Genomic DNA, 25,639 nt, shown 5'->3' with positions numbered 1-25,639 from the left:
ACAAGAAAGCTTAGTTGGTTATCAACTTTTAATTGATTATCTTATTTGGTGATTGTAGTTTGCCCGAGGAAGTTGGGAGCTATAGGTTGCTATATTAATGTTTGGATATTTTAGCTATGTGTTTTTTGTGGAAGCATTGATGGATATAGAGTAGCTTTTGGGAGCGTTTTATCCCTCAATGTGAAATTTTTCGTTGCCAATTCAAATTTCATTGGACCTTAATGCAATCAGAGCGAAAAATAAAAAAAAATCGATATTACTATTGTTGAAATATTTCAATCATGTTTTCTTTGCTGTTATATTTTAACTATGTGTTTGTACAGTCGTAATATGTACCCGACTTTAGTTTCTTCTCAATTTCCGATTTACTCGCACTTGGACAATAATGCTGGAAAACGTAATATGATAAATTATTTGTACTTTTATGTTTTATTCAAATAACTCTTTAAAGAATTATAAATAAAAATATTTTTGTATTCTTTATTTAGTATTAGATCACAAAATAACAACATGTTCCATAAAATATTCCCTTATAACTCATCCGAAATCACAATAAGGTATATGAGAATTCAATGCGACAAGATTTCTTTCTTTATTGAGCTAGCTAGATTGGATCAAATTATAATTTTCATAGATTTTGTTAATGGTATATAGAGATTCTTATTTCTTTAATATTTACAAAGAATTTCCATTTGCCCTTGTTTTGGGAACGTGTCCCGCATGAATGATTTTTCACCTATTAGACTTTTTTACTATTTGAAAAAAAATTCTTAGTGAATAAAAATATAATTACGATTAAATACATAAATATTTTTCAGGAATTTACACTCTATTTTATAATTCAAATATAATATTTTAAAAGTTTTTACTCATTTAGATAGGTTACACGCGCAACGCGCGTATCATAAGACTAGTTTTCCTTAAATATGTAAACGCTTGCACACCTATGTAAGTACTAAATTATTTTTTTTAAAGTCCTAAATATTAGAATTTTTTACATTGTTTATATAAGGAAATAATTAATACCAATAATTTTAGTTGATTTTAGATTCCTAAATTTTAGAAAAAATAATAAAATGACTATTTTGTCTTAGTGTGAGCTCTATTTTTAAAGGGTAAAAAAAGCGAACGACATTTCACTAAGGGCTTTCGTACTTTTAATATAGTATAGATATAGATATAGATATATAGAGGTAGTTAACAAGTAGCTAGTTAACTAACACTGTCCAATTTAAAACAGGAATAAAAAAAAAAGAGAAAAAAAAGGTTCGAACACACTACAACTCACTTATAAATTATATATATATCAGAAGCAGCTTATATGCATGAACAAACAAAAGAGCACCCACTACAACTCACTTCTATTTCACAGCAATGGCTTCTAACCATATTGTCTCTTCATCTCAATTTGCTCTCAATTCCCACTTCTCTTCACCATCTCCAACTTCTTTCCAACCTTCTACTTACAGGTAAATTGCCTTTGAAAAAACAAGCATGTTAAATTAAAGTGTTTAATTTATGTTGTCTTATTGATTTCAGGGAATATGAGTCTGAGGAGATTGATTGGGATAATTTGGGATTCAAGGTTATCCCAACTGATTATATGTTTATAGCAAAAAGCTGTTTAGATGGAATTTTTGAACCAGGACAACTAAATCCTTTTGGAAATATTCAATTGAGTCCCGCTGCTGGAATCTTGAACTATGGACAGGTATAGTTTATGCTTTGCAAATATATACTCCCCTGTTTCAAAAAGATTGACACTATTTTCTTGTTAGTGTATTTCAGAAAGATTGACACCTTTCAATATTTCCTTAATTAAAAGCACTAATAATCATACAAATGTTATGACAGAATTCAGACCACAAGTTTCAAAAGTTTTATAACAACACAAATGTTATGACTTATTTAAGACCACATTATTTAAAAATTATCCCTTTTTTATTAAAGTTTGTGTCAAGTCAAACCAGGTAAGACAATCTTTTGAAAAGGAGGGAGCATCAGAGTAGGAGTGTTTCGGGCAAAGCTTTTGGGTTTTGATTTCGATATTAGTCTCTTGTGTGAAAGTTTGTCTTATTCTGTCAATTCCTTGGTACTTTAATGAGTTAATCTTCATATGTTTTGAGACATTTCAATAAGGTATGGAGAAAACTTCAATAAGCACATCAATCGCATATTATGTTAATCTTCAAATTTTCATTTCTAAATAGGAATTTGAAGCAAAATATATACTATTAAATGATGATTATGTATCAGTCTCAGTTTCTAAGTCTACAATTATGATCAGTTACAAGTTGTTAATAAAAGTCTATTGGCTTAAGCAAACATATTTTTTCCGAATACATTTGTTAAGAAAAAAGCAATTAATTAATCAGTCAATTATTTTTTCTATTTGCTAAATATATTGCTCGAATATGATGTTGAGTGCCTACCTATTGTTTTGAATATACACAAAACAGTGTCTAAGTGGGTAATTGTTACCTACATGATTTTCCGAAGCTAGGCTCATTTTTCGGCTTATACTTATTCACCCAAATAATAGGGCCGGTAAATTCACGTGATATGCTTTTTTTTTTTTTTTTTAAATTTAAAAAAATGCTTCACGTGAATAAGCCCTAAAAAATAACCCAATAAAAACTGGTAGCATAATCCCGTGAATACGCTTCACTAAGAAATAAGCATTGCAGAAAAATTATAATATAATAAAAAAGTATACTAGTATTTTATTGTAGTACTATAATTATAATGGAGTAATAGGGTAAATAGTTAGGCAAGTAAGCAAAACTATCCAGCATAGTGGGGAAAAGCTGCCAACGGCTAGAAAGTTTGTCTTAGGATCAATCTTTTGTTATTACCCCTAAGAAATTCCATATCCAACCAACCAAAAAATATTTTTTTATGGAACATAATAACTTGTACACTTAAATTAATTTTAGCGGAATTTTTGTTTTCAAATATAGTATAAAATAAAATAGCAAAAAGAGTTAAACAAAAGTTTGTACTATATATACAAAATATTTCAAGTTTACTCTTCTCGTTATACTTTGAAGTCATTCAAATTTCTACTGTTAGATTACACTTTAAAGTCTCACTTACCACCTTTCCACTTAGGGATCGTTTGGTAGGGTGCATAAGAATAATGCTGAATAGGATGTATTAGTAATGCTGGTATTAGTTATGCTTGCATTAGTTATGTTGGTATTAGTTATGCTGACATATTTCTTATCTATTGTTTGGTTTGATGTATTAAAGCATTGCACAATTTCTAAAAGAATTGTTTGTTTACAAAAAATACCCTCAAAACTAGCCCACACTCTAACTTTTTAAAAGAAACATATGTTGAGAAATGTTTTTATATGAAAAAGTTTTAAAAAAAATCATTTTATTTGTCTACCTATATTGTAAAATAAAATTAAATATTTATTTATAAAAAAGGAAATATGCTAAGTATTTATTTATTTACTAGGGATATAATTTTATTTCTCATTATTTGGATTATTTTGAAGTTGCATTAATATATTAACTAGCATATTTTAATCAAGCATAAATTTTGAAGGTCAATTTTGTCTTTAACTAAGCTAATGCATGCATTAAAACCCAGTGCATTGCTAATACCATTGTTTTCTATGCATTAGTTATGCATAAGAAAATAATACCAAATAAGATGTATAACTAATGCTTGCATAACTAATGCATAAGTTCAAAATGTCTACCAAATAATGTATTATTAATACACAAAGCTAATGCATGCATTAGCTTATCTAATGCATCCTACCAAACGACGCCTTAATGTAATTACAACTTCAACAGGGTTTAATTGAAGGCACAAAAGCGTATAGAAGAGAAGATGGACGAATTTACTTATTCCGTCCGCAAGATAGCGCAATTCGAATGCAGATTGGTGCTGAAAGATTGTGTATGCCTTTTCCATCCGTAGACCAATTTGTGGATGCTGTTAAGCAAACAGCTTTGGCTAATAAGCGTTGGGTAATCATTCTTATTCTGATTAATCTTCTTTTTAATCAAATGTTAATTTTTTATTATGAATGTCTCCATAAAAAAAAATGGAAGGGGAACCTTGGAGCAACAATAAAGTTGTTTCCGTGTGACCTATAGGTCACGGTTTAAGCGGTGGAAACAACCACTAATGTTTGTATTATGGTATGCTATCCCAGAGGCAGATCCAGGATTTAAACCCTATGGGTCCAACTTTTAAATTTTTTAACATTGAATCCATTATATTTTTAAATTTATGGGTTCATATCTACTATTTTTACAATTTTAATAAATTTTTACTCCCCGTCAAAAATTATGGGTTTAATTGAACCCGTCGAATATGCACTACATTCGCCCTAAGCTATCCCCATCACATCCCTTAGGGTGCGACCCTCCTTCTCCGAACCTTTATGAATACCATGTTGTCCTTGTTAAAAAAAACTTACTTTATTTGTGCCTAAAACAAGAGCAGATTCCTCCTGCTGGGAAAGGATCACTTTATCTTCGACCTCTGCTTATGGGAAGTGGAGCTGTACTTGGAGTTGCTCCAGCACCTGAATACACATTCCTTGTCTATTCTTGTCCTGTTGGAAACTATTTCAAGGTACGTTTAGTCAAATCGATTACCCTTTTTCTTTTTTTTCTTTTTAAAAAGTTGTTCTGAAAAATATTCTAAGCAAAAGGAGTCAAACAAATTCGTCACACTTTGGATATAGGATGGAACAGGAGCACTCTCCTTATATGTTGAGGAAGAATTTCATCGTTCAGCCTTGGGAGGAGCTGGTGGAATCAAAAGCATTACTAATTATGCCCCGGTAAATAATGATTTTGTTTTGTGATTATTGAAAACTTATGTATATTCATGAGTATAATTAAGCACATTCTATTTTTGTAAATATAGGTGATGAAAGCCATGAGAAATGCAAAAGGGAAAGGATTCACTGATGTATTGTACCTCGATTCAGTAAATAACAAATATATTGAAGAGGCCTCTTCCTCTAATATTTTTCTAGTCAAGGTATATACATGCTAACATATGTTTTTAGTGCTATTTGTACATGCCTCTTTACAATTTTAAAATTAAGAAAATGACTTTTTTAGATCTCTTATGTGTAAAAGATAGATCTCTTACGTATAGAAATAAATTTCCCATGTGTAAAGTGGGATCAACTTCATAAATTTTTATATTATTTTATTTTAAGATGTACTTAGATGAGACTGACTAACGAATTTAATGTTTGAACAATTCATCATAATTTAATTTTTTTTAACACCGCGTAGTCAATCTAACTTTTTATTATTATTTATTGTATATGAAAATTACTTAATCTTTCACCATTTTTAACATCTTCACAGGGAAAAGTCATTTCAACTCCAAAGGCAAATGGAACTATTCTTGAAGGAGTTACGAAGAAAAGTGTCATAGACATTGCACATGATCTTGGATACCAGGTTATAAGAAAATAATTAAAATAAACAACTTGATCCGAGAAAAAATAAAGGGTTTTTAAGTGATTAATCAAATTCCTCTCTAGGTCGAAGAACGCGCGATTGAAGCAGAGGAATTGATAACAGCTGATGAAGTGTTCTGTACGGGAACTGCACTTGGTGTTGCTGTTGTAGAAAATATTACTTACAAGGGTAAAAAGTAAGTTATTTCGTTAATTTACAAATTTCATAACTTGGACTTCATCCAAAAAGTTTAATCCTTAATTTTGAAATGTATATGTCCAGGATTGAATATAAGATAAGTTCAGAAATGATAAGCCAGCAATTGAACTCGAGGCTGGTGGGGATTCAAAGAGGCACTATTGAGGATAAGAGGAATTGGATTGTTGAGGTTAAATGAGATTCGATCTATTGACCTTTGAAATAAATAAAAGATTGAGAGAGTGCTTTGCTTTGCTATAGCTAGTTTAACAAGTGTTCACTGTCCTGTCAAGTGGATGCTGTGAGTTCCAGTCCTGTTTGTCGCGTCAGTTCAATAAATATATCAATGCATCTCTTAACTTTTTTGTATTTCACCACCTTATCAAGTGAAACCTGTGAGTTTGACTCATGTTGCAAGAATTCAATGTGTATATCAATATGTCTCTCAACTAATGCCAGCATCTGTAATAGTCGAATTGGATAAGTACCAAGTAAATGGAAAATCTTTATCTATCAGAATCTTTTCTTTTTTCTTTTCACTACGAAATATATGAGGAGGGGGACGGCATAGAAACCAAACTTATGCGGAAGTTCAAAGGGCGAGGTGCAGTAATAATCACTTTTAAGCCCGCTATTTAAAATATCAAAGAATCATATTGTTGAGAACTCAATGCCATCTGATAGTCGAATTGGATAAGTACAAGTAAATGGAAAATCTTTATCTATCAGAATCTTTTCTTTTTTCTTTTCACTACGAAATATATGAGGAGGGGGACGACACAGAAACCAAACTTACGCGGAAGTCCAAAGGGTGAAGCGCAGTAATAGTCACTTTTAAGCCCGCTATTTGAAATATCAAAGAATCATATTGTTGAGAACTCAATGTCAGCATCTCTAATAGTCGAATTGGATAAGTACCAAGTGAATGGAAAATCTTTATCTATCGGAATCTTTTCTTTTTTCTTTTCACTACGAAATATATGAGGAGGGAGACGACATAGAAACCAAACTTATGCGGAAGTCCAAGGGCGAAGTGCAGTAATAGTCACTTTTAAGCCCACTATTTAAAATATATTTATAATTTATAATGTATTTAAAGCTTAACCAATTCATCCAAACTTTAGGACTAAGTATCATGAATTTTGAAATTTAGGACTTACTGTCCTAAATTTTTGAGTTGTTAATTTGAAATTCAGGACTAAGTGTCCTGAATTTCTGAATTACTAATTTAAAATTTAGAACATAAGATTCGAACTTCTGGACACAAATTTCGAACTTTAGGATACAATGTCCTGAAGTTTGTATTTCGAGGTTTTGACTCCAGGGCATTGTATTTTAAAGTTTGAGCAAAATTGGCTAATCTTTAATATATTGTAAACTGTGAATATATTTTAAATATCATGCTTAAAAGTGACTACCTGGTGTCATTTCCACAAGTCCAAAGCGGACCAAGCAGTTGGGCTTTAGGTCGCTCAATGATTAAAAATTACAAAATATGATACTTTTCGAGGTGGTTTAATTTTTAACTCCCATTTGTTCTATGAGCAGTACTTCAAGGTAAAAAGTTAAAAGTATTAGAGAGTGGTAAGATTTGTTAATATTGAAGTTTTGCCCATGAGGTATAAGGCACAAAAATCCAAGACTATCCATTTTAAAGGCTATTTGTGTACGTCACCCACTCAATGACACGGTACCATAGGTACCTATTGAATTGGGCATGTAACGTAAAGTGACACTGGGCCGAAAGATAGCTATTGGCCCGTACGCGGGGCACTCATGCTATAAACCTTTTCTCTTCTGGGAAATCTACTCTAAATGCCTGTTAAGGCAATTTTAATTGGAAATTTTACGCCCTATAGAAAAGCTTAATACCTTATTTATTTTAAATAAATATTATTTTAAAAAATTATATTATATAGCTACCTTTTACCCTTTATAGCAAAATATCTAATTATAGTTACATCATACACTTAAGGCACCATATACACTAATTAATATTTTTTTCTATTCTTTTTCAGATTTTCTCTCACATAATCACAGTAAATTTCACAAACCACGTTCTCTCTCTTTGCATACACTTTTCTCTCTTATCCCACAAAACCACGATTCAGACTTCTTCTCCCACCCAAATTCGTTAGATCTCCCTCATTATCACTCCCTAGTTAGTTTCTCTTTAAAATCGTGTTTTTTTTCTTGATACAAGTTCTTGCGATAAGTATTTAGCTTCTTCGATTTTGATACAGATTTTTGTTTGCTTCTTAAACAATAACCATTGTTATTGTTTACTCAACAGAAAACTTTCGTTTTTCTCTCCAATGTCGGATTCAACGTCACACAAGATGGTAACCAGAGGTATACCCACCAAAATTCTCAATTTTGATGGGCCCTCTTTCTCATTGCAAATAACTCAAGCGGAGTCAAAATTTGCAAGTGTATCAGCAACTACAGCTTCAGAGAGAAGAACTAAATTACTCAATGACAAATCGAAAGAAGTCCAAGTTGAGAAATCTTCAAAAGAAACAAAGATTCCAGTTGCGATAAAGAGAAAAAAACCTATGAATAATTCTTCATGTGTCAAGGTTAAGGAAGTTGATGCCAAAAAAACCTCGGATACACGACATGAAAAGGTAATTGTTATTGTATCAATATGCATTCAAAGTTGTTGATGTTATTTAGGGGTACATTGATGTATTCATAAGTATGTATTTAGTTGTATATTGGTGTATTCATATGTATTTAGTTGTATTCATAAGTATTAAAACAATCCAGAACTCATTTACACATTTACAATGTCATTAACTGAGTTGTGATTACTTGGTTATTATATGTTGTATTTAAATGTATTTAGTTGTATTCAAATTTACATTCACTGTATTTCCGTACTTATTACAGTTTTCCCTGCATACTGTATGTAGATATTCACTGTTTTGTACTCAATGGTATGAATATGTATTTTAATATTTAACTATATCTAGTTGTATTTATATGTATTCATAACATTTAATGAGTTTATGTATTGATGATGAATATGAAACCTTTTTTAAATTCTTGTTTGTATACATGAAATTAAACTATTTGTGAAACACCCGCCAAGTTTATCACCACATATTTGTCATATACAAACACAAACATAGTATCTGATCTCAAAGAAAAGCTTACTCCAGAACAGTATAAACTATTAAGTTCTACTTATTTTGGAAGTCTCCTTGATATGGATCAGTTTGAGGTACAATATCAACTCTTCAGGTGCTCATGGTTTTGCAGTTAGAAGGAAGTACTGATGACGTATTTTCAATACATATAAATGGTACACCAATTTCCTTCTCAATCAGGGAGTTTGCGCTCGTCACCGGTCTCAAATGTGTTGGTGATCCACATGAATTTAAGTTCAACACAAAGGTCCCCAACCGTATTATTCAGAGATACTTTGGCGGTGCAAAGTTGGTTAAAAAGGAAGCTTTGTTGGCGTGCTTTGATGAAAAGAAATGGGGTGATGACAACGATGGGGATGCCATCAAGATAGTATTGTTGTATCTCATACACACATGGATATTCTCATTAGAGAAGAAAACCAAGACCATCCCACGGCTACATTTTGACTTGGTCGAGAGCGGGAGATACTCTGATTATTCTTGGGGTACGTTTTCATTCAGTAACCTTATTACATCTATTAGTAAGAAAATGGATTATCACAAGAAGTATTATAGGATTGCTGATATGCCTCTCGCCATGCAAGTTTGGTTTTATGAGTGTTGTTCAAAGGTTGACCCCAAAATTGCAAAGCGCCTTGGTAATCGGGTACCCAGATTACTCAATTGAAGAACCATTGTTAACCAACCAACTTATGCTTATCTGGTGAACGACATGTTCAAAGACCAGGGAAACATGGTAAATTACTATTTCATAAGTTGTCTGAAATTTGATTTTGCATACAATATTTGCTAAGTATAGTGTATTCTGCATATAACATACATCTAAATATGTACTGTATTTTCAAGTTGTATACAATCAACAGTTCCATACAGATACATACATTATAATTTACATACAACATATATATGTATACAATATACATCTAAATACAACCTAGATTTTTCATATGCAGTACACCATTCATCTGCATACAAACTATAATTTCCATTTGCATATAGCTTATAGTTGCACACAATATACATTTCAATACAGTGATCAAAAGTAAATATATGTTGGATATAACATACAATTTTTTATTTTCAGATTGTTTACAACGACATCCAACCAAGTGATGTAGAGCTTGCTGTTATTCAGATTCCTCTTGGAGGCGTTGAGGTAGATACCAGTCCTACCAATACTCATTCAGACAAGCATGCAGATGATTAAGATGACTTTAGTCCTACACCGCTTCTTCAGCCTAAGAAGAAATATGATGCAAGTGTTGGACCTTCTTCATCTCCGCCCCACAAGAAGCGCAAATAGCAAATTATAGATCACTCAGAGGCAGAGAATAAACCCAAGACTCCTGATGCTGGTATATCTGAAGTCAATCAAAATGTGTTGCATCATAAGAAGCAGGCAGATTCTAAAGCAGATGAAGTATCTTCTTTGAGGAATAATCTAAATTCATTCAAAGACTACGTGAGTTTTGTCTGCCATTAGTAAACATTACAGTTTTGTCAATTAACATTCATATATTTTTCCAACACCTATCTAATTTATTTATGTTTTGATTAGGTGATGGGAGAGTTCACGTCTTTAAGAACATTGATCAATGAAAACTTTAAGAAGATTTCTGACTAGATTAAAGCAAATAAGCCCACAATGACATGTGATGATGGTATTCAAATGGAACATGATGTCGACGTGAAAGTGTGACGACCCGAAGGGTCATCACCGTTGTTCTTCCTTGTTTCGCGCTTTCGAGGCCTTGAAAACCTTGCTTTTAGTTGCCTCAATTGGTGTGCACAGTTCGGGCGCGTAGCCGAAAAGTTTTGATGTTAGAATATGTGAATTATGAGAAACATTTGATGAATTTTGGTATTAATATGCATAATGTTGACTTCGGTCAACATTTTGGGTAAACGGACTCGGACCTGTGATTCGACGGTCCCGGAGGGTCCGTAGGAAAATATGGGACTTGGGCGTGTGCCCAGAATCAAATTCTGAGGTTCTAAGCCCGAGAAAGAAATTTTTGAAAGAAATTGTTTTTCTGAAATTTGATATGAAAATTTGAAATGAAAAAGGGGTTAGAAAATATAGGTATCGGGCTCGTATTTTGGTTCCGACGCTCGGTACAAGTTTTAAATATGTGTTAAGCACTATCTGTAAAGTTTGGCTAAAAACGGACGTCATATGACGTGTTTCGGACTAAAAATGGAGAATTTGAGTTATGAAAGTTGAAGAAAGAAAATAATGTGTTTGAGGCTTGATCCTATGTATATGATGTTATTTTGGCGATTTGATCGCACGAGTAAATCCGTAAGATGTTTTTAAGGTCGTGTGCATGTTGGGTTTGGAGCCCCGAGGGCTCGGGTGAGTTTTGAATGGGGCCCGGGAGGTCTTGGACTTAGAAAAAAATATACAGGTTCAGATGCTGCAGGCCCAGCGCGGCCGCGGCCATTTCCGCGCGGTCCGCGCTGGAAGCCATGCGGCCGCGGTGCTTTTCTGTGCGGTCCGCGTAGTGGGGGTTCAGAGGGTCGACCAGCGCGGCCACGCACCAAATCAGTGCGGTCCACGCTGGGTGGGTTCAGAGAGATCCCACTTCTCCCTTCCCTCGGCGCGGCCGCGGTACATTTCTGTGCGGTCCGCGCCAGCCCCCAGAAAAATGTATAAATTAGGGATTTTTAGTCATTTTTCCATTTTTTCAAAAACCCAAAACCTAAGAGGCGATTTTCCAAACAACTTTTCTTCTTCAAAACGATTGGTAAGTGATTTCTAACTTAATTTCTTTATTCCTTAATATCTTTTAACATAATTTCAACTTCAAATCAAAGATTTTCATGGGGAAAATTGGGTGTTTTGGGTAGAACCTAGGTTTTCTACAAATTGAGAAGTTGGACCTCAATTTGGGGTCCGATTTAAAAACAAATCATATATTTGGATTCATGGGGGAATGAGTAACCGGGTTTTGGTCCGAACCTCGAGTTTCGACCACGTGGGTCCGGGGGTATTTTTGACCTTTTTGGGAAAAACCTTGAAAAATCTATTTTCATGCATTGGGGATGATTCATTTAGTAATTATTAATGTGATTAAGTAACTTATGACTAGATTCGAGCGGATTGGTGGTGGAATCAAGAGGTAAAGCTATACTAGAAGCGTGAGTTGAGTTTGGAGCATTCGAGGTAAGTGTTTGTTCTAACTTTGGCTTGAGGGAATAGGATTAGGATGATATTTGCTACTTGCTAATGTGGAGTACGGTGTATAGGCATGGTGACGGTTATCTATGCACCGGAGTCTAGCATGACCATGAGTCTTGATTGCTTTTAATTCGAATAATGTGACACAAGCTCCTTGTTTATTTGATGAGTTTCATATAATGTGAACGGTTGAGGTAAAATTGTGATTGGTGTACTTTTGGAGCGTTAGCTCGAACATGAATGTGTTAGTTGAGGAAGAATGGATTTAAAAAGGAGAATGTGTTGTGAATACTCCCTTGCCAGGATGTGTAGACTGATATATATATTCTCCCTTGTCGTGATATTTTGGGCTGTTAACTGTACCCTTGTCGGGTTAAAGGTATTGACTTGTTATTCTCCCCTGAAGGGGTCTACTATATGAAGTCAGATATTATGAACTATATTATGGGATCGTGTGGCACGCCGTCCACTTATATATGATATTATGGGATCGTGTGGCACGCCGTCCACTTATATATGATATTATGGGATCGTGTGGCACGCCGTCCACTTATATATGATATTATGGGATCGTGTGGCACGCCGTCCACTTATATATGATATTATGGGATCGTGTGGCACGCCGTCCACTTAAATATGATATTATGGGATCGTGTGGCATGCCGTCCACTTATATATATATATATATATATATATATATATATATATATATATCATGGGAACCAGAGTCTCTTCTGCTTATTTCCAATATTTCATTTTTATCTGTTACTCCCCGATAGCATGTCCCCTCCCAGTTTTACTTTGTATTATCTTGTTATTTTTTTCTTGCACTTGTTGTATATATATCTGTACAGGTTAATCGTGGTAGGTACTGTCTAGACTCGTCACTACTTCGCCGGGGTTAGGCCAGACACTTACCAACACATGGGTTCGGTTGTGCTGATGCTACACTCTGTGCATTTTTGTGCACAGATCAGAGAGCAGCTTACGGACCACAGCAGTAGGATTTCTGGGAGCTATCTTCAGTCCAGGGACTCTCGAGGTAGCCTAGCTGGCGTTCGCAGGCCGAAGTCCCTTTCCATATTTTTCGTTGTTCATCTTGTATCAGACAAACATGATGTATTTCCTTTCAGACATTATTTGTAGTATTCTGTAGTAGTCCGTGAGCTAGTGACACCAGACCTTGGGTAGTGATGTGTATTAAACTTCCGCACTTTTGGTTTTCAGTTGCTTTAGATTTAAAGTCTTCCGCTTAAATCTTGTCTCATTTATTATATTGTTTGAGAGAAAGCAGGAAAAGTGTTTTAAATATTTGGCTTGCCTAGCTCCGATAGTAGGTGCCATCACGACACCCGATGGTGGAAAATCCGGGTCGTGACAAGTTGGTATTAGAGCACTAGGTTACTTAGGTCTCACAACTCACGGACAAGCTCAGTAGAGTCTGAGGGATCGGTACGAGACGTCTGTATTTATCCCGCAGAGGCTATTGAGTTAGGAAAACTTCACCTTGTTCATTCTTGTCGTGCGATTCTATTTCTCAAGTACTGATTGTCCTTCCACTCTGTTCTTTCGTAAATGGCGAGGACACGTGCTTCCTCTTCTACCGCACAACAGCCTGAGCCCCCAGCAACAGCCCCTATTAGGGGCAGAGGGCGAGGCCGAGGCCGTGCTAGAGGCCGAGGCCGGGGCAGAGCTCAGCCCCGAGCAGCGTTTCCAGCGACGGAGCCTCAGGTCGATTTTGAGGAGGAGGTTCCGGTCCCAGCTATTTCAGTGGGCCCAGCTCAGGTCCCAGAGGGTTTCATAGCCACTCTAGTGCTTCAGGACGCTTTGGTCCGACTGGTAGGCTTTATGGAGGGCATTTCTAGAGCGGGTTTGCTTCCCGTAGCTCCAGCCACATCTAAGGCTGGGGGAGGAGTTCAGACTCCCGATACTCGTACTCTAGAGCCGGTAGCTCCTCAGGCTCAGGTTCCAGCAGTTCAGCCAGCCGTGGCAGTTCAGCCAGCTGTGGCAGCCCAGCCAGGTATTGCGGCTCAGTCCAGCGATGGTGTGGCTATGTCCGCGGATGCTTTGTGGAGGCTTGATCGTTTCACCAAGCTCTTCACAACCACATATAGTGGCACCCCCTCAGAGGATGCTCAGGATTTCATATTCAACTGTCATGAGGTTCTACGGACTATGGGCATTATAGAGACCAATGGGGTCGACTTCGCCACTTTTCGCCTGGCAGGATCCGCCAAGACTTGGTGGAGGGATTTCTATTTAGCCTGGCCAGCAGGGTCACCATCATTGACCTGGGATCAGTTTTCAGAGTTATTTCCGGGGAAGTTTCTTCCAGTTACTCAGCGAGATGCTCTTCGCAGGCAGTTTGAGCGTCTCCAGCAGGGTCCTATGACGGTCACCCAGTATGAGACCCAGTTCATTGATCTTGCTCGTCATGCCATTGTGATACTCCCCACCGATAGAGAGAGGTTGCGGAGGTTTATTGATGGGTTGGCCCAGCCGATCCGTGTTCAGATGGCCATGAGTGCTGGTAGTGAGATTTCATTTCAGGAGGCGGCAGATGGTGGCCGCCGGATAGAGATGGCACTTGCTCAGGGAGGTGGTCATGGGTCTGATAATATGCCCCGTCATTCGGGTAGATTCAGTGGTACCTCGTCTGGAGGTAGGGATTCCTATGGTATAGGCCATCCTTCGAGGCCCTTTCAGTCAGCTCTCCAGGCTTCTCATGGTACATTAGGTGGTCGTGGTTCTCAGCCGCAGTGTTCTGACCAGCAGCTCTTTAGTTCACCATCAGCACCTATCAGTGCACCACCACTTCGTTATTCTCAACAGCCGATGGCTTGTTATACTTGCGGCGATGTGAGTCACATTGCCTGATATTACCCTCGAGCTTCCAGTAGCTCGTAGCAGCAGGATCCTCGCCCGATGATCCAGGCACCAGTTGCCCCACAGCCTGCCCAGCCAGCTAGAGGCGGGGGTAGAGGACATAGAGGTGGAGGTAGAGGTCGTAGAGGTGGAGCTCAGACCGCTAGAGGTAGGGGTCAACCAGCAACAGATCGTCCCAGGGATATGATTCAGGGAGGTGGGGCCCAGCCCCGTTGTTATGCTTTGCCAGCCAGGCCAGAGGCTGAGTCATCAGATGCTGTGATTATAGGTACTATTCTGGTCTGTGATAGGGATGCTTCTGTGCTATTTGATCCCGGATCTACGTATTCATATGTGTCGTCCTATTTTGCACCCTATTTGGTTATGCCTAGTGACTCGTTGAGTATTCCTGTTTATGTGTCAACACCGGTGGGTGATTCTATTATGGTCGACCAAGTTCATCGTTATTGTATCGTAGTGTTTGGGGGTCTTGAGACCCGTGTTAATTTGTTGCTTTTGGACATGGTCGACTTTGATGTTATATTGGGGATGGATTGGTTATCCCCGTACCATGCTATCTTGGATTTCCATGCCAAGACCGTGACCTTAGCCTTACCGGATTTACCCCGTTTAGAGTGGAGAGGGACTTCTGGTCATTGTACCTGCAGTGTTATCTCGTATGTGAAAGCTCGGCGTATGGTCGAGAAGGTATGTTTGGCCTACTTGGCGTATGTTCGCGATTTTAGCGCGGAGGCCCCTTCTATTGATTCTATGCCCGTTGTTCGGGAGTTTCCTGAGGTTTTCCCTTCAGACTTGCCGGGTATGCCGCCCGACAGGGATATCGACTTTTGTATTGATCTGGCCCCGGGCACTCAGCCCATTTCTATCCCTCCATATCGTATGGCCCCGCCGGAGTTGAAAGAGTTAAAGGAACAACTGCAGGATTTGCTTGAGAAAGGTTTCATTAGACCTAGTGTTTCACCTTGGGGTGCGCCAGTGTTGTTTGTTAAGAAAAAGGATGGTTCGATGAGAATGTGCATCGATTACCGGTAATTGAACAAGGTTACAATTAAGAATAAGTATCCACTGCCGAGGATTGATGATTTATTTGACCAGCTTCAGGGTGCGAGGGTATTTTCAAAGATAGATTTGAGATCTGGCTACCACCAGCTGAGGATTAGGGCGTCTGATGTCCCCAAGACAGCATTTCGCACTTGGTATGGGCACTATGAGTTTTTGGTCATGTCATTTGGATTGACTAATGCCCCAGCAACGTTTATGGAGTTGATGAACCGAGTGTTCAGACCTTATTTGGACTTGTTCGTGATAGTCTTCATTGACGATATTCTTATATACTCCCGCAGTCAGGAGGAGCATGAGCAGCACCTCAGAGTGGTCCTTCAGACCCTAAAGGATAGTCAGTTGTATGCTAAGTTCTCAAAGTGCGAGTTTTGGTTGAGTTCGGTCGCATTCCTGGGTCATGTCGTATCAGCAGCAGGTATTCAGGTAGACCCGAAGAAGATAGAGGCAGTCAAGAACTGGCCTCGACCAGCTTCAACTACGGATATTCGGAGTTTCCTGGGGTTAGCAGGTTACTACCGTCGGTTCGTAGAGGGGTTTTCATCCATTGCAGCCCCTATGACCAGATTGACCCAGAAGGGTGTCCAGTTCAGGTGGTCGGACGAGTGTGAGGCGAGCTTTCAGAAGCTCAAGACGGCTCTGACTACGGCACCAGTATTGGTTTTGCCCACAGGTTCAGGGCCATATACGGTCTATTGTGATGCGTCTCGTATTGGGCTTGGTGCAGTGTTGATGCAGGAAGGCAAAGTCATTGCTTATGCTTCGAGGCAGTTGAAGATCCACGAGAAGAATTATCCGGTTCATGATCTCGAGTTGGCAGCCATTGTTCATGCCTTGAAGATCTGGAGGCATTACTTATATGGCGTGACGTGTGAGGTTTACACTGATCACAAGAGTCTTCAGTATCTGTTCAAGCAGAAAGAGTTGAATTTGAGGCAGAGGAGGTGGTTAGAGTTGCTAAAGGATTATGATGTTACTATCTTATACCACCCGGGGAAGGCCAATGTGGTGGCCGATGCATTGAGCAGGAAGTCCGCCAGCATGGGTAGTCTTGCTTATATTCCAGTCAGCCAGAGATCGCTTGCTTTGGATGTTCAGGCCTTGGCCAATCGTCTTGTGAGGTTGGATATTTCTGAGCCTAGCAGAGTGTTAGCTTGCACGGTTGCTCGTTCCTCACTATTAGAGCGTATCCGCGAGCGACAGTTTGAGGATCCCCATTTGTGTGTCTTGAGAGACACGGTGCAGCGTGGTGGTGCCAAGAAAGTAACCTTAGATGATGATGGTGTATTGAGATTGCAGGGGCAAGTTTGTGTGCCCAATGTTGATGGGATTCGAGAGTTGATCTTAGCGGAGGCCCACAGTTCTCGGTATTCTATTCACCCGGGCGCCGCGAAGATGTATCAGGATCTGAGGCAGCACTATTGGTGGCGTAAGATGAAGAAAGACATCGTAGTACATGTGGCTCGGTGTTTGAATTGTCAGCAGGTTAAGTACGAGCATCAAAGACCCGGTGGTCTATTTTAGAGGATTGCACTTCCCGAGTGGAAGTGGGAGAGGATTACGATGGATTTCGTTACTGGACTTCCGATGACTCGGAAAAAGTTTGATGCAGTTTGGGTCATTGTTGATAGGCTGACCAAGTCAGCGCATTTTGTTCCTGTTGCAGCCACCTATTCGTCCGAAAGGTTAGCCGAGATTTATATCAGGGAGATTGTTCGCCTTCATGGGGTGCCGCTATCTATCATTTCGGATCGGGGTACGCAGTTTACCTCGCATTTCTGGAGAGCGGTTCAGCGAGAGTTGGGCACCGAGGTTGAGTTGAGTACAACATTTCATCCCCAGACGGATGGTCAGTCCGAGAGGACTATTCAGATTCTTGAGGACATGCTCCGAGCTTGTGTCATTGATTTTGGAGGCTCGTGGGACCAGTTTTTGCCTTTAGCAGAGTTCGCCTATAACAACAGCTACCAGTCCAGCATTCAGATGGCTCCGTATGAGGCGTTGTATGGTAGGCGATGTCGGTCTCCAGTTGGATGGTTTGAGCCGGGAGAGGCTCGATTATTGGGTACGGATCTGGTTCAGGAAGCTTTGGACAAGGTCAGGATTATTCAGGATAGACTTCGTACAACTCAGTCTAGACAGAAGAGTTATGCAGACCGCAAGGTCAGAGATGTTGCTTTCATGGTTGGTGAGCGGGTATTGCTCCGTGTATCGCCTATGAAGGGCGTGATGAGATTTGGGAAGAAGGGCAAGCTCAGCCCTAGGTTCATCGGTCCATTTGAGATTCTTGATCGTGTGGGAGAGGTGGCTTATAGACTTGCCTTTCCACCTAGCTTGTCAGCTGTGCATCCCGTGTTTCATGTATCTATGCTCCGGAAGTATCGCGAAGATCCATCGCACGTGTTAGATTTCAGCACTGTCCAATTGGACAAGGATCTGTCATATGAGGAGGAGCCGGTGGCTATTCTAGACTGGCAGGTTCGACAGTTGAGGTCGAAGAGTTTTCCTTTGGTGCGTGTTCAGTGGAGAGGTCAGCCTCCTAAGGCATCGACTTGGGAGTCCGAGTCCGATATGCGGAGCCGTTATCCTCATTTATTTCCCGACTCAGGTACTTCTTTCTTTTGTCCGTTCGAGGACAAACGGTTGTTTTAGAGGTGGAGAATATGACAACCCGAAGGGTCATCACCGTAGTTCTTCCTTGTTCCGCGCTTTCGAGGCCTTGAAAACCTCGCTTTTAGTTGCCTCGATTGGCGTGCGCAGTTCGGGCGCGTAGCCGGAAAGTTTTTATGTTAGAATATGTGAATTATGTGAAACATTTGATGAATTTTGGTATTAATATGCATAATGTTGACTTCGGTCAACATTTTGGGTAAACGGACCCGGACCTGTGATTCGACGGTCCCGGAGGGTCCGTAGAAAAATATGGGACTTGGGCGTGTGCCCGGAATCAAATTCTGAGGTCCCAAGCCCGAGAAATGAATTTTTGAAAGAAATTGTTTTTCTGAAATTTGATATGAAAATTTGAAATGAAAAAGGGGTTAGAAAATATAGGTATCGGGCTCGTATTTTGGTTCCGACGCCCGGTACAAGTCTTAAATATGTGTTAAGCACTATCTGTAAAGTTTGGCTAAAAACGGACGTCATATGACGTGTTTCGGACTAAAAATGGAGAATTTGAGTTATGAAAGTTGAAGAAAGAAAATCATGTGTTTGAGGCTTGATCCTATGTATATGATGTTATTTTGGCGATTTGATCGCACGAGTAAGTCCGTAAGATAGTTTTAAGGTTGTGTGCATGTTGGGTTTGGAGCCCCGAGGGCTCGGGTGAGTTTTGAATGGGGCCTGGGAGGTCTTGGACTTAGAAAAAAATATACAGGTTCAGATGTTGCAGCCGGTCCGCGCTGGCAGCAACACGACCGCAATGCTTTTCTGTGCGATCTGCGTGGTGGGGTTCAGAGGGTCGACCAGCGCGGCCGCGCACCAAATCAGTGCGGTCCGCGCTGGGTGGGTTTAGAGAGTGCCCACTTCTCCCCTCCCTTGGCGCGGCCACGGTGCATTTCTGTGCGGTCCGCGCCAGCCCCCAGAAAAATGTATAAATTCGGGATTTTTAGTCATTTTTCCACTTTTTCAAAAATCCAAAACCTAAGAGGCGATTTTCCAAACAACTTTTCTTCTTCAAAACGATTGGTAAGTGATTTCTAACTTAATTTCTTTATTCCTTAATATCTTTTAACATAATTTCAACTTCTCAAAGATTTTCATGGGGAAAATTGGGTGTTTTGGGTAAAACCTAGGTTTTCTACAAATTGAGAAGTTGGACCTCAATTTGGGGTCCGATTTAAAAACAAATCATATATTTGGATTCATGGGGGAATGAGTAACCGGGTTTTGGTCCGAACCTCAAGTTTCGACCACGTGGGTCCAGGGGTATTTTTGACCTTTTTGGGAAAAACCTTGAAAAATCTATTTTCATGCATTGGGGATGATTCATTTAGTAATTATTAATGTGATTAAGTAACTTATGACTAGATTCGAGCGGATTGGTGGTGGAATCAAGAGGTAAAGCTATACTAGAAGCGTGAGTTGAGTTTGGAGCATTCGAGGTAAGTGTTTGTTCTAACTTTGGCTTGAGGGAATAGGATTAGGATGATATTTGCTACTTGCTAATGTGGAGTACGGTGTATAGGCATGGTGACGGTTATCTATGCACCGGAGTCTAGCATGACCGTGAGTCTTGATTGCTTTTAATTCGAATAATGTGACACAAGCTCCTTGTTTATTTGATGAGTTTCATATAATGTGAACGGTTGAGGTAAAATTGTGATTGGTGTACTTTTGGAGCGTTAGCTCGAACATGAATGTGTTAGTTGAGGAAGAATGGATTTAAAAAGGAGAATGTGTTGTGAATACTCCCTTGCCGGGATGTGTAGACTGATATATATATTCTCCCTTGTCGGGATATTTTGGGCTGTTAGCTGTACCCTTGCCGGGTTAAAGGTATTGAGTTGTTATTCTCCCCTGAAGGGGTCTACTATATGAAGTCAGATATTATGAACTATATTATGGGATCGTGTGGCACGCCGTCCACTTATATATGATATTATGGGATCGTGTGGCACGCCGTCCACTTATATATGATATTATGGGATCGTGTGGCATGCCGTCCACTTATATATGATATTATGGGATCGTGTGGCACGCCGTCCACTTATATATGATATTATGGGATCGTGTGGCAAGTCGTCCACTTAAATATGATATTATGGGATCGTGTGGCACGCCGTCCACTTATATATATATATATATATATATATATATATATATATATCATGGGAACCAGAGTCTTTTCTGCTTATTTCCGATATTTCATTTTTATCTGTTACTCCCTGATAGCATATCCCCTCCCAGTTTTACTTTGTATTATCTTGTTATTGTTTTCTTGCACTTGTTGTATATATATCTGTACAGGTTAATCGTGGTAGGTACTGTCTAGCCTCGTCACTACTTCGCCGGGGTTAGGCCAGGCACTTACCAGCACATGGGTTCGGTTGTGCTGATGCTACACTCTGTGCATTTTTGTGCACAGATCAGGGAGCAGCTTACGGACCACAGCAGTAGGATTTCTGAGAGCTATCTTCAGTCCAGGGACTCTCGAGGTAGCCTAGCTGGCGTTCGCGGGCCGAAGTCCCTTTCCATGTTTTTCGTTTGTTCTTCTTGTATCAGACAAACGTGATGTATTTCCTTTCAGACATTGTTTGTAGTATTCTGTAGTAGTCCGTGAGCTAGTGACACTAGACCTTGGGTAGTGATGTGTATTAAACTTCCGCACTTTTGGTTTTCAGTTGCTTTAGATTTAAAGTCTTCCGCTTAAATCTTGTCTCGTTTATTATATTGTTTGAGATAAAGCAGGAAAGGTGTTTTAAATATTTGGCTTGCCTAGCTCCGATAGTAGGCGCCATCACGACACCCGATGGTGGGAAATCCGGGTCGTGACAGAAAGATAATCGCAAAGGCCAACCAAAGAGTGATATAACTGTCGGCAAGAATTTGAAGGTTAACATTTTTTAACCTCTATTAGTTTATGTTTATATGAACATAATAAGACTATATATTTCTTATTTATTCACATTAATCATCTACACCACACCATACATATTTTGAAATAAAAGTAAATACATGTTACTTAAGTTATACATAAGTATTCAATACTATATAAATACATATATAAACTGAGACATCTATGTAGTTGTATCTATGATTAATTTTAAGCTGTATTCTGTTAATGTATACAGTATTTTCAAGTTGCATACAACCTATAGTTCCATATAGCTACATACAATATAATCTAAATGTAGTTGTATTTAAGGTTTACAGAATACAGTCTTCTTAAAAGATTAGAGTATTTATTATAATTGAAACTACAATACATAGTAGCAGAATACAGTAACTGAAACACATACACCTGTATACATTAACATAATACAGATGTTAATCCTCACATACATCTGTATACATTAGCAGAATATCAGAATACAGTATGTTTATTTTCCACTTTATAAAACACTCATATACATCTGTATACATTAACAGAATATAGATGTTAATCCTGTTTGTGATGAAGCGATAGTTGATGGGAATAATACATCTGAGATGTTGTGTATCATACCACTTATATGTGTATCCAAAGAAGTACATGTATCATAGTTTGAGTTGCCGGACAAGTTTCTTCCAAGTCAAATTTCAGAAGCTAGAATTGTGATACATCAGGCAGCAAAAAATCCAGCAGATGCAATCCCATTAGCCTCACATAGGAATCAACTTCCAAGTAGATGGTATTCTTCGCCTTATGAGTCAAACTTTGACTCCACAAGTTAGTAAATTATTTTAAAAAATAATGTATTATAAAGTTATGATCTTCTTCCCCCTTGTATCTATAATTAAATGGTTGTATTCATGACTTTACTGAACAATAAGTACCTCAGTTAAGTTGACTCCCATATTCGATAAGAAACACCCATTTAAAGATGATTTGATTTAGGGATCACATCCTACATTAGTCATTCAAGAGTATGAGAAATGAGTTCGTGATGGTCTTCTCGCTAAACATTATCAAAAGTAAGTTTTTTACTTTGTATGTCTATTAAATATATTTATTATTTAAATAATAGACATATTGTATTTTGAAATTCATTGTAGAAGTGATTTGGAAGACCATTACAAAAGAACAAGTCAACACTGCATATACCGTTGAATTTTGGCGTTGATCAAGTCACTTCAAAAAATTGGTTTTACCTTCTCTGATTTGACGGCAAACTATGGAATGACAATGTAAGATAAACTCCTTCCACATTCAGTTTGTTAAATGTATACTGCTATCAAATAAATACATGTATTCTACATTATGTATGTAACATACAATTTTACTAATCTGTTTTCAGCATTTTATATTAACCATACAAATACATGTGTTCAACTCTGTTTTCACCAGTTGCTATTTTTTGAATTTCATTCAATGTACTGACGCTATGTATTCAATTTTACATGTAGCGTATTGATGTCATCTTTTACTACTTACGAAAGAAGGGAAAGTACAACCAAATACCCAACTTTAAGTATACAACTGTTGATTTTATATTCAAGACAAGAATAACTGAGATATTCGACAGGTATGCTGATACAGATAGTAATGCAAATGTAGCCAAAGAAGAGGATGTGGTAGTTGATAACTAGGAATTATGGTGCATTTTACACTCCTTCTTACTTGAGTTCTGATTGAAAATGTGTACAAAATAGCCCTAAAGGCTTACATGTTGTATTTCTTTGTAGGTTTTGGTCAACAAGTTGACAATTAGTCAAAATCGGCTAAAAAGGAGTGAAACATGTACAAGTACCAAGAACAAGTCCAAGCACAGTGCAATAGGTCCAATGCGGCAGGACTCCATTCTGTGCGGTCCGTAGTGAAGAAGTTTAGAGAGGTGCTCATTTCAGACAGTCAAGCATTGCGGCCGCAAAGCATTTCATGCGGACCGCAATAGGCTCACCGCGTCCGCACTCGATACTGTGCGGTCCGCAATGATTGAGTTCAAAGAGTTGAAGATTTGTAGCTTAGTGCCAATGCGGTCCGCGGTCCTTTTTGTGCGGACCGCAACAGAAGCCACCGCGGCCGCGGTGCATTTTGTGCGGCCCATGGTAGCCAAGTTCAGAGAGCAGAGTTTTAAGCCAAGAAGCCTCAATGCAGCCGCACTCGATTTTGTGCGGTCCGCACTACCCCCGCAGGTGTATTTTTGTCCAGAAAATTTGGCCTAGTATAAATAGTTTCTTTTTCCATTTTTAGGTCATCAATTGTATTTTAACTTCCAGTTGTGCTCGTGAACAATGTTCCTTAACTATTTTGAGTAATTCCAGAGTAGTTTTTTCATTGAATCTTCAAGTTTTAGCTTGTAATTAAATATTATGGGTTTTTCTTCATCTATTTCTTTATTTTCTTCTATTATCATGAGTAGCTAGACCCATTAGCTAGGTTTTTGCTCAACCCTAGTGTAGGTATTTGATGGGTCTTTGTGTTTTAAGTCTTGAATGTCTATGAGTGTTTGATATTTGGACTAATTTATGGTTTCAATGTTGAATTAGTGGTGGCAAACACTAATTTGTGCATATTTGACTTGGGTTCTTCTTGAGAAAGAGAACTTGAGTCTAGGAAAATTAGTCCAACAAGGAATTGGAGCGTATTCAAGAGATTGATAGCCCAAATTAAAGGGTTAAACCTAGAGATAGTAATACCCGACTTGAACCTAAATTTCTTGCACAAATTATCATACCCAGTTGGTTTTGAGAAAGTCAATTAGGAAAAAATCACTCAAACTATAGATAGGTATATAGTGAGAAGTTTAGTGCATTGGTTATATCGTAATCCCCAACATGACAACCTAGCCTTAGACCCGAGAACCCGTCAAGTATCCACCTAGGAGAAAGTCACTTCCCTAGTGCCTTCTTAACTATTTAGATAACCTTCAAGTATTTCACTCTTAGCTTAATTTAGCATCTTATTAGCATAAAATTAGAAGTAAAAATCAAAAGACCAACTATGATTAGAAGTGCAATTAAGAGCAATTACACATCTCTAACCTAGATAGAAACCCAATTCCCATTTCTAGCTCCCTTTGGAAATCGATCTCGACCTTCTCAGGTAAAAGCTGCTTCGACCACTCTCGCTACTTTGTAGTAGTGCAGGGTTGGCACCGATCATTTTTTGGCGCCGTTGCCGGGGAGCTAACAGTTTTGGATATCTATCTAAATAGTTTTGTGTATTGTTCTTCTTTCCTTCTGTGTTACTAATTTGTGAGTCACAACTTTAGGTACAAAATGGCAGCAAACAACGCACCTCTTGGAGATCTTCCGCCGGGGGAGGAGGTAGATGACAATGTTGATGATGAGGTTCCTATTGTACCTCAAGGTCAAAGGAGAGGCCGCAAGGCCAATAATAATATTCCAGACCCTCCCCCGCCACCTCCAAGAGTGGCTCCTCGAGTGCTTCCCAACCAAGGATATGCCAGTGCAATTGTCCCACCCCAGATCCGGACAGGCAATTTTCAAATTACCAATGTGATGCTGACATTGCTAGAGCAATGTGGGTATTTCACGGGCGCTGCCAATCAGAATGCTTACAAACATCTCAAAGGTTTCGTGGATACCTGTTAGGGGAGCAAGCAAACTAATGCGTCGGAGGATGCATTTCGGTTGAGACTATTCCCTTTCTCACTTAGAGGGAAGGCATTGGATTGGCTTGAGCGACATCCCAACCATTCCATCACTACTTGGGATGAGTTGGCGGATAAGTTCATTGTAAATTTTTTCTCACCGGGGCACATGGCAGCAATGAGAGATGAGATCTTAGCTTTCAAGTAGGAGCCCACAGAACCACTACATGAGATTTGGGAATGGTATAGAACCATGGTAAAGGAATGCCCCAACAATAATATGACTGAGACAATGATCCAACAAACTTTCTACCGGGGCATTAACACAACAAACTAGTGCATAGTGAACCAACTTGCTGGGGGCAATTTCATAAAGTTGTCGTATGATGAGGCTTGTGACATTCTTGACGAGATGGATGACACATCCTCTGCTTGGCAAAGTAGAGCCAATGTGCCACAGGGTGACCCCATGGTTATTCACTTGCACAAAGAGCTACATGACCATGGGAAGGCTATAG

At 38.7% G+C, this 25,639-nt stretch overlaps 1 protein-coding gene across 1 annotated transcript; it reads left to right on the top strand.

Annotated features, from left to right (window-relative positions):
- Positions 1–1,331: 1,331 nt before the first annotated feature.
- On the top strand, positions 1,332–6,165 carry LOC104214635 (branched-chain-amino-acid aminotransferase 2, chloroplastic-like). The gene is made up of 9 exons (XM_009764337.2): positions 1,332–1,469; positions 1,540–1,711; positions 3,811–3,987; positions 4,469–4,600; positions 4,713–4,811; positions 4,898–5,014; positions 5,353–5,448; positions 5,532–5,644; positions 5,731–6,165. Exons 1-9 carry the CDS (start codon positions 1,375–1,377, stop codon positions 5,843–5,845), a joined length of 1,116 nt encoding a protein of 371 aa, XP_009762639.1. The 5' UTR covers positions 1,332–1,374; the 3' UTR covers positions 5,846–6,165.
- The last annotated feature ends 19,474 nt before the right edge of the window (positions 6,166–25,639 follow it).

This window comes from Nicotiana sylvestris, chromosome 4 (genome assembly GCF_000393655.2).
Source record: "Nicotiana sylvestris chromosome 4, ASM39365v2, whole genome shotgun sequence".
Lineage (NCBI taxonomy): Eukaryota > Viridiplantae > Streptophyta > Magnoliopsida > Solanales > Solanaceae > Nicotiana > Nicotiana sylvestris.
Note: the sequence above shows the minus strand (reverse complement) of the source record. Positions and strands in the feature narration are given on the sequence as shown.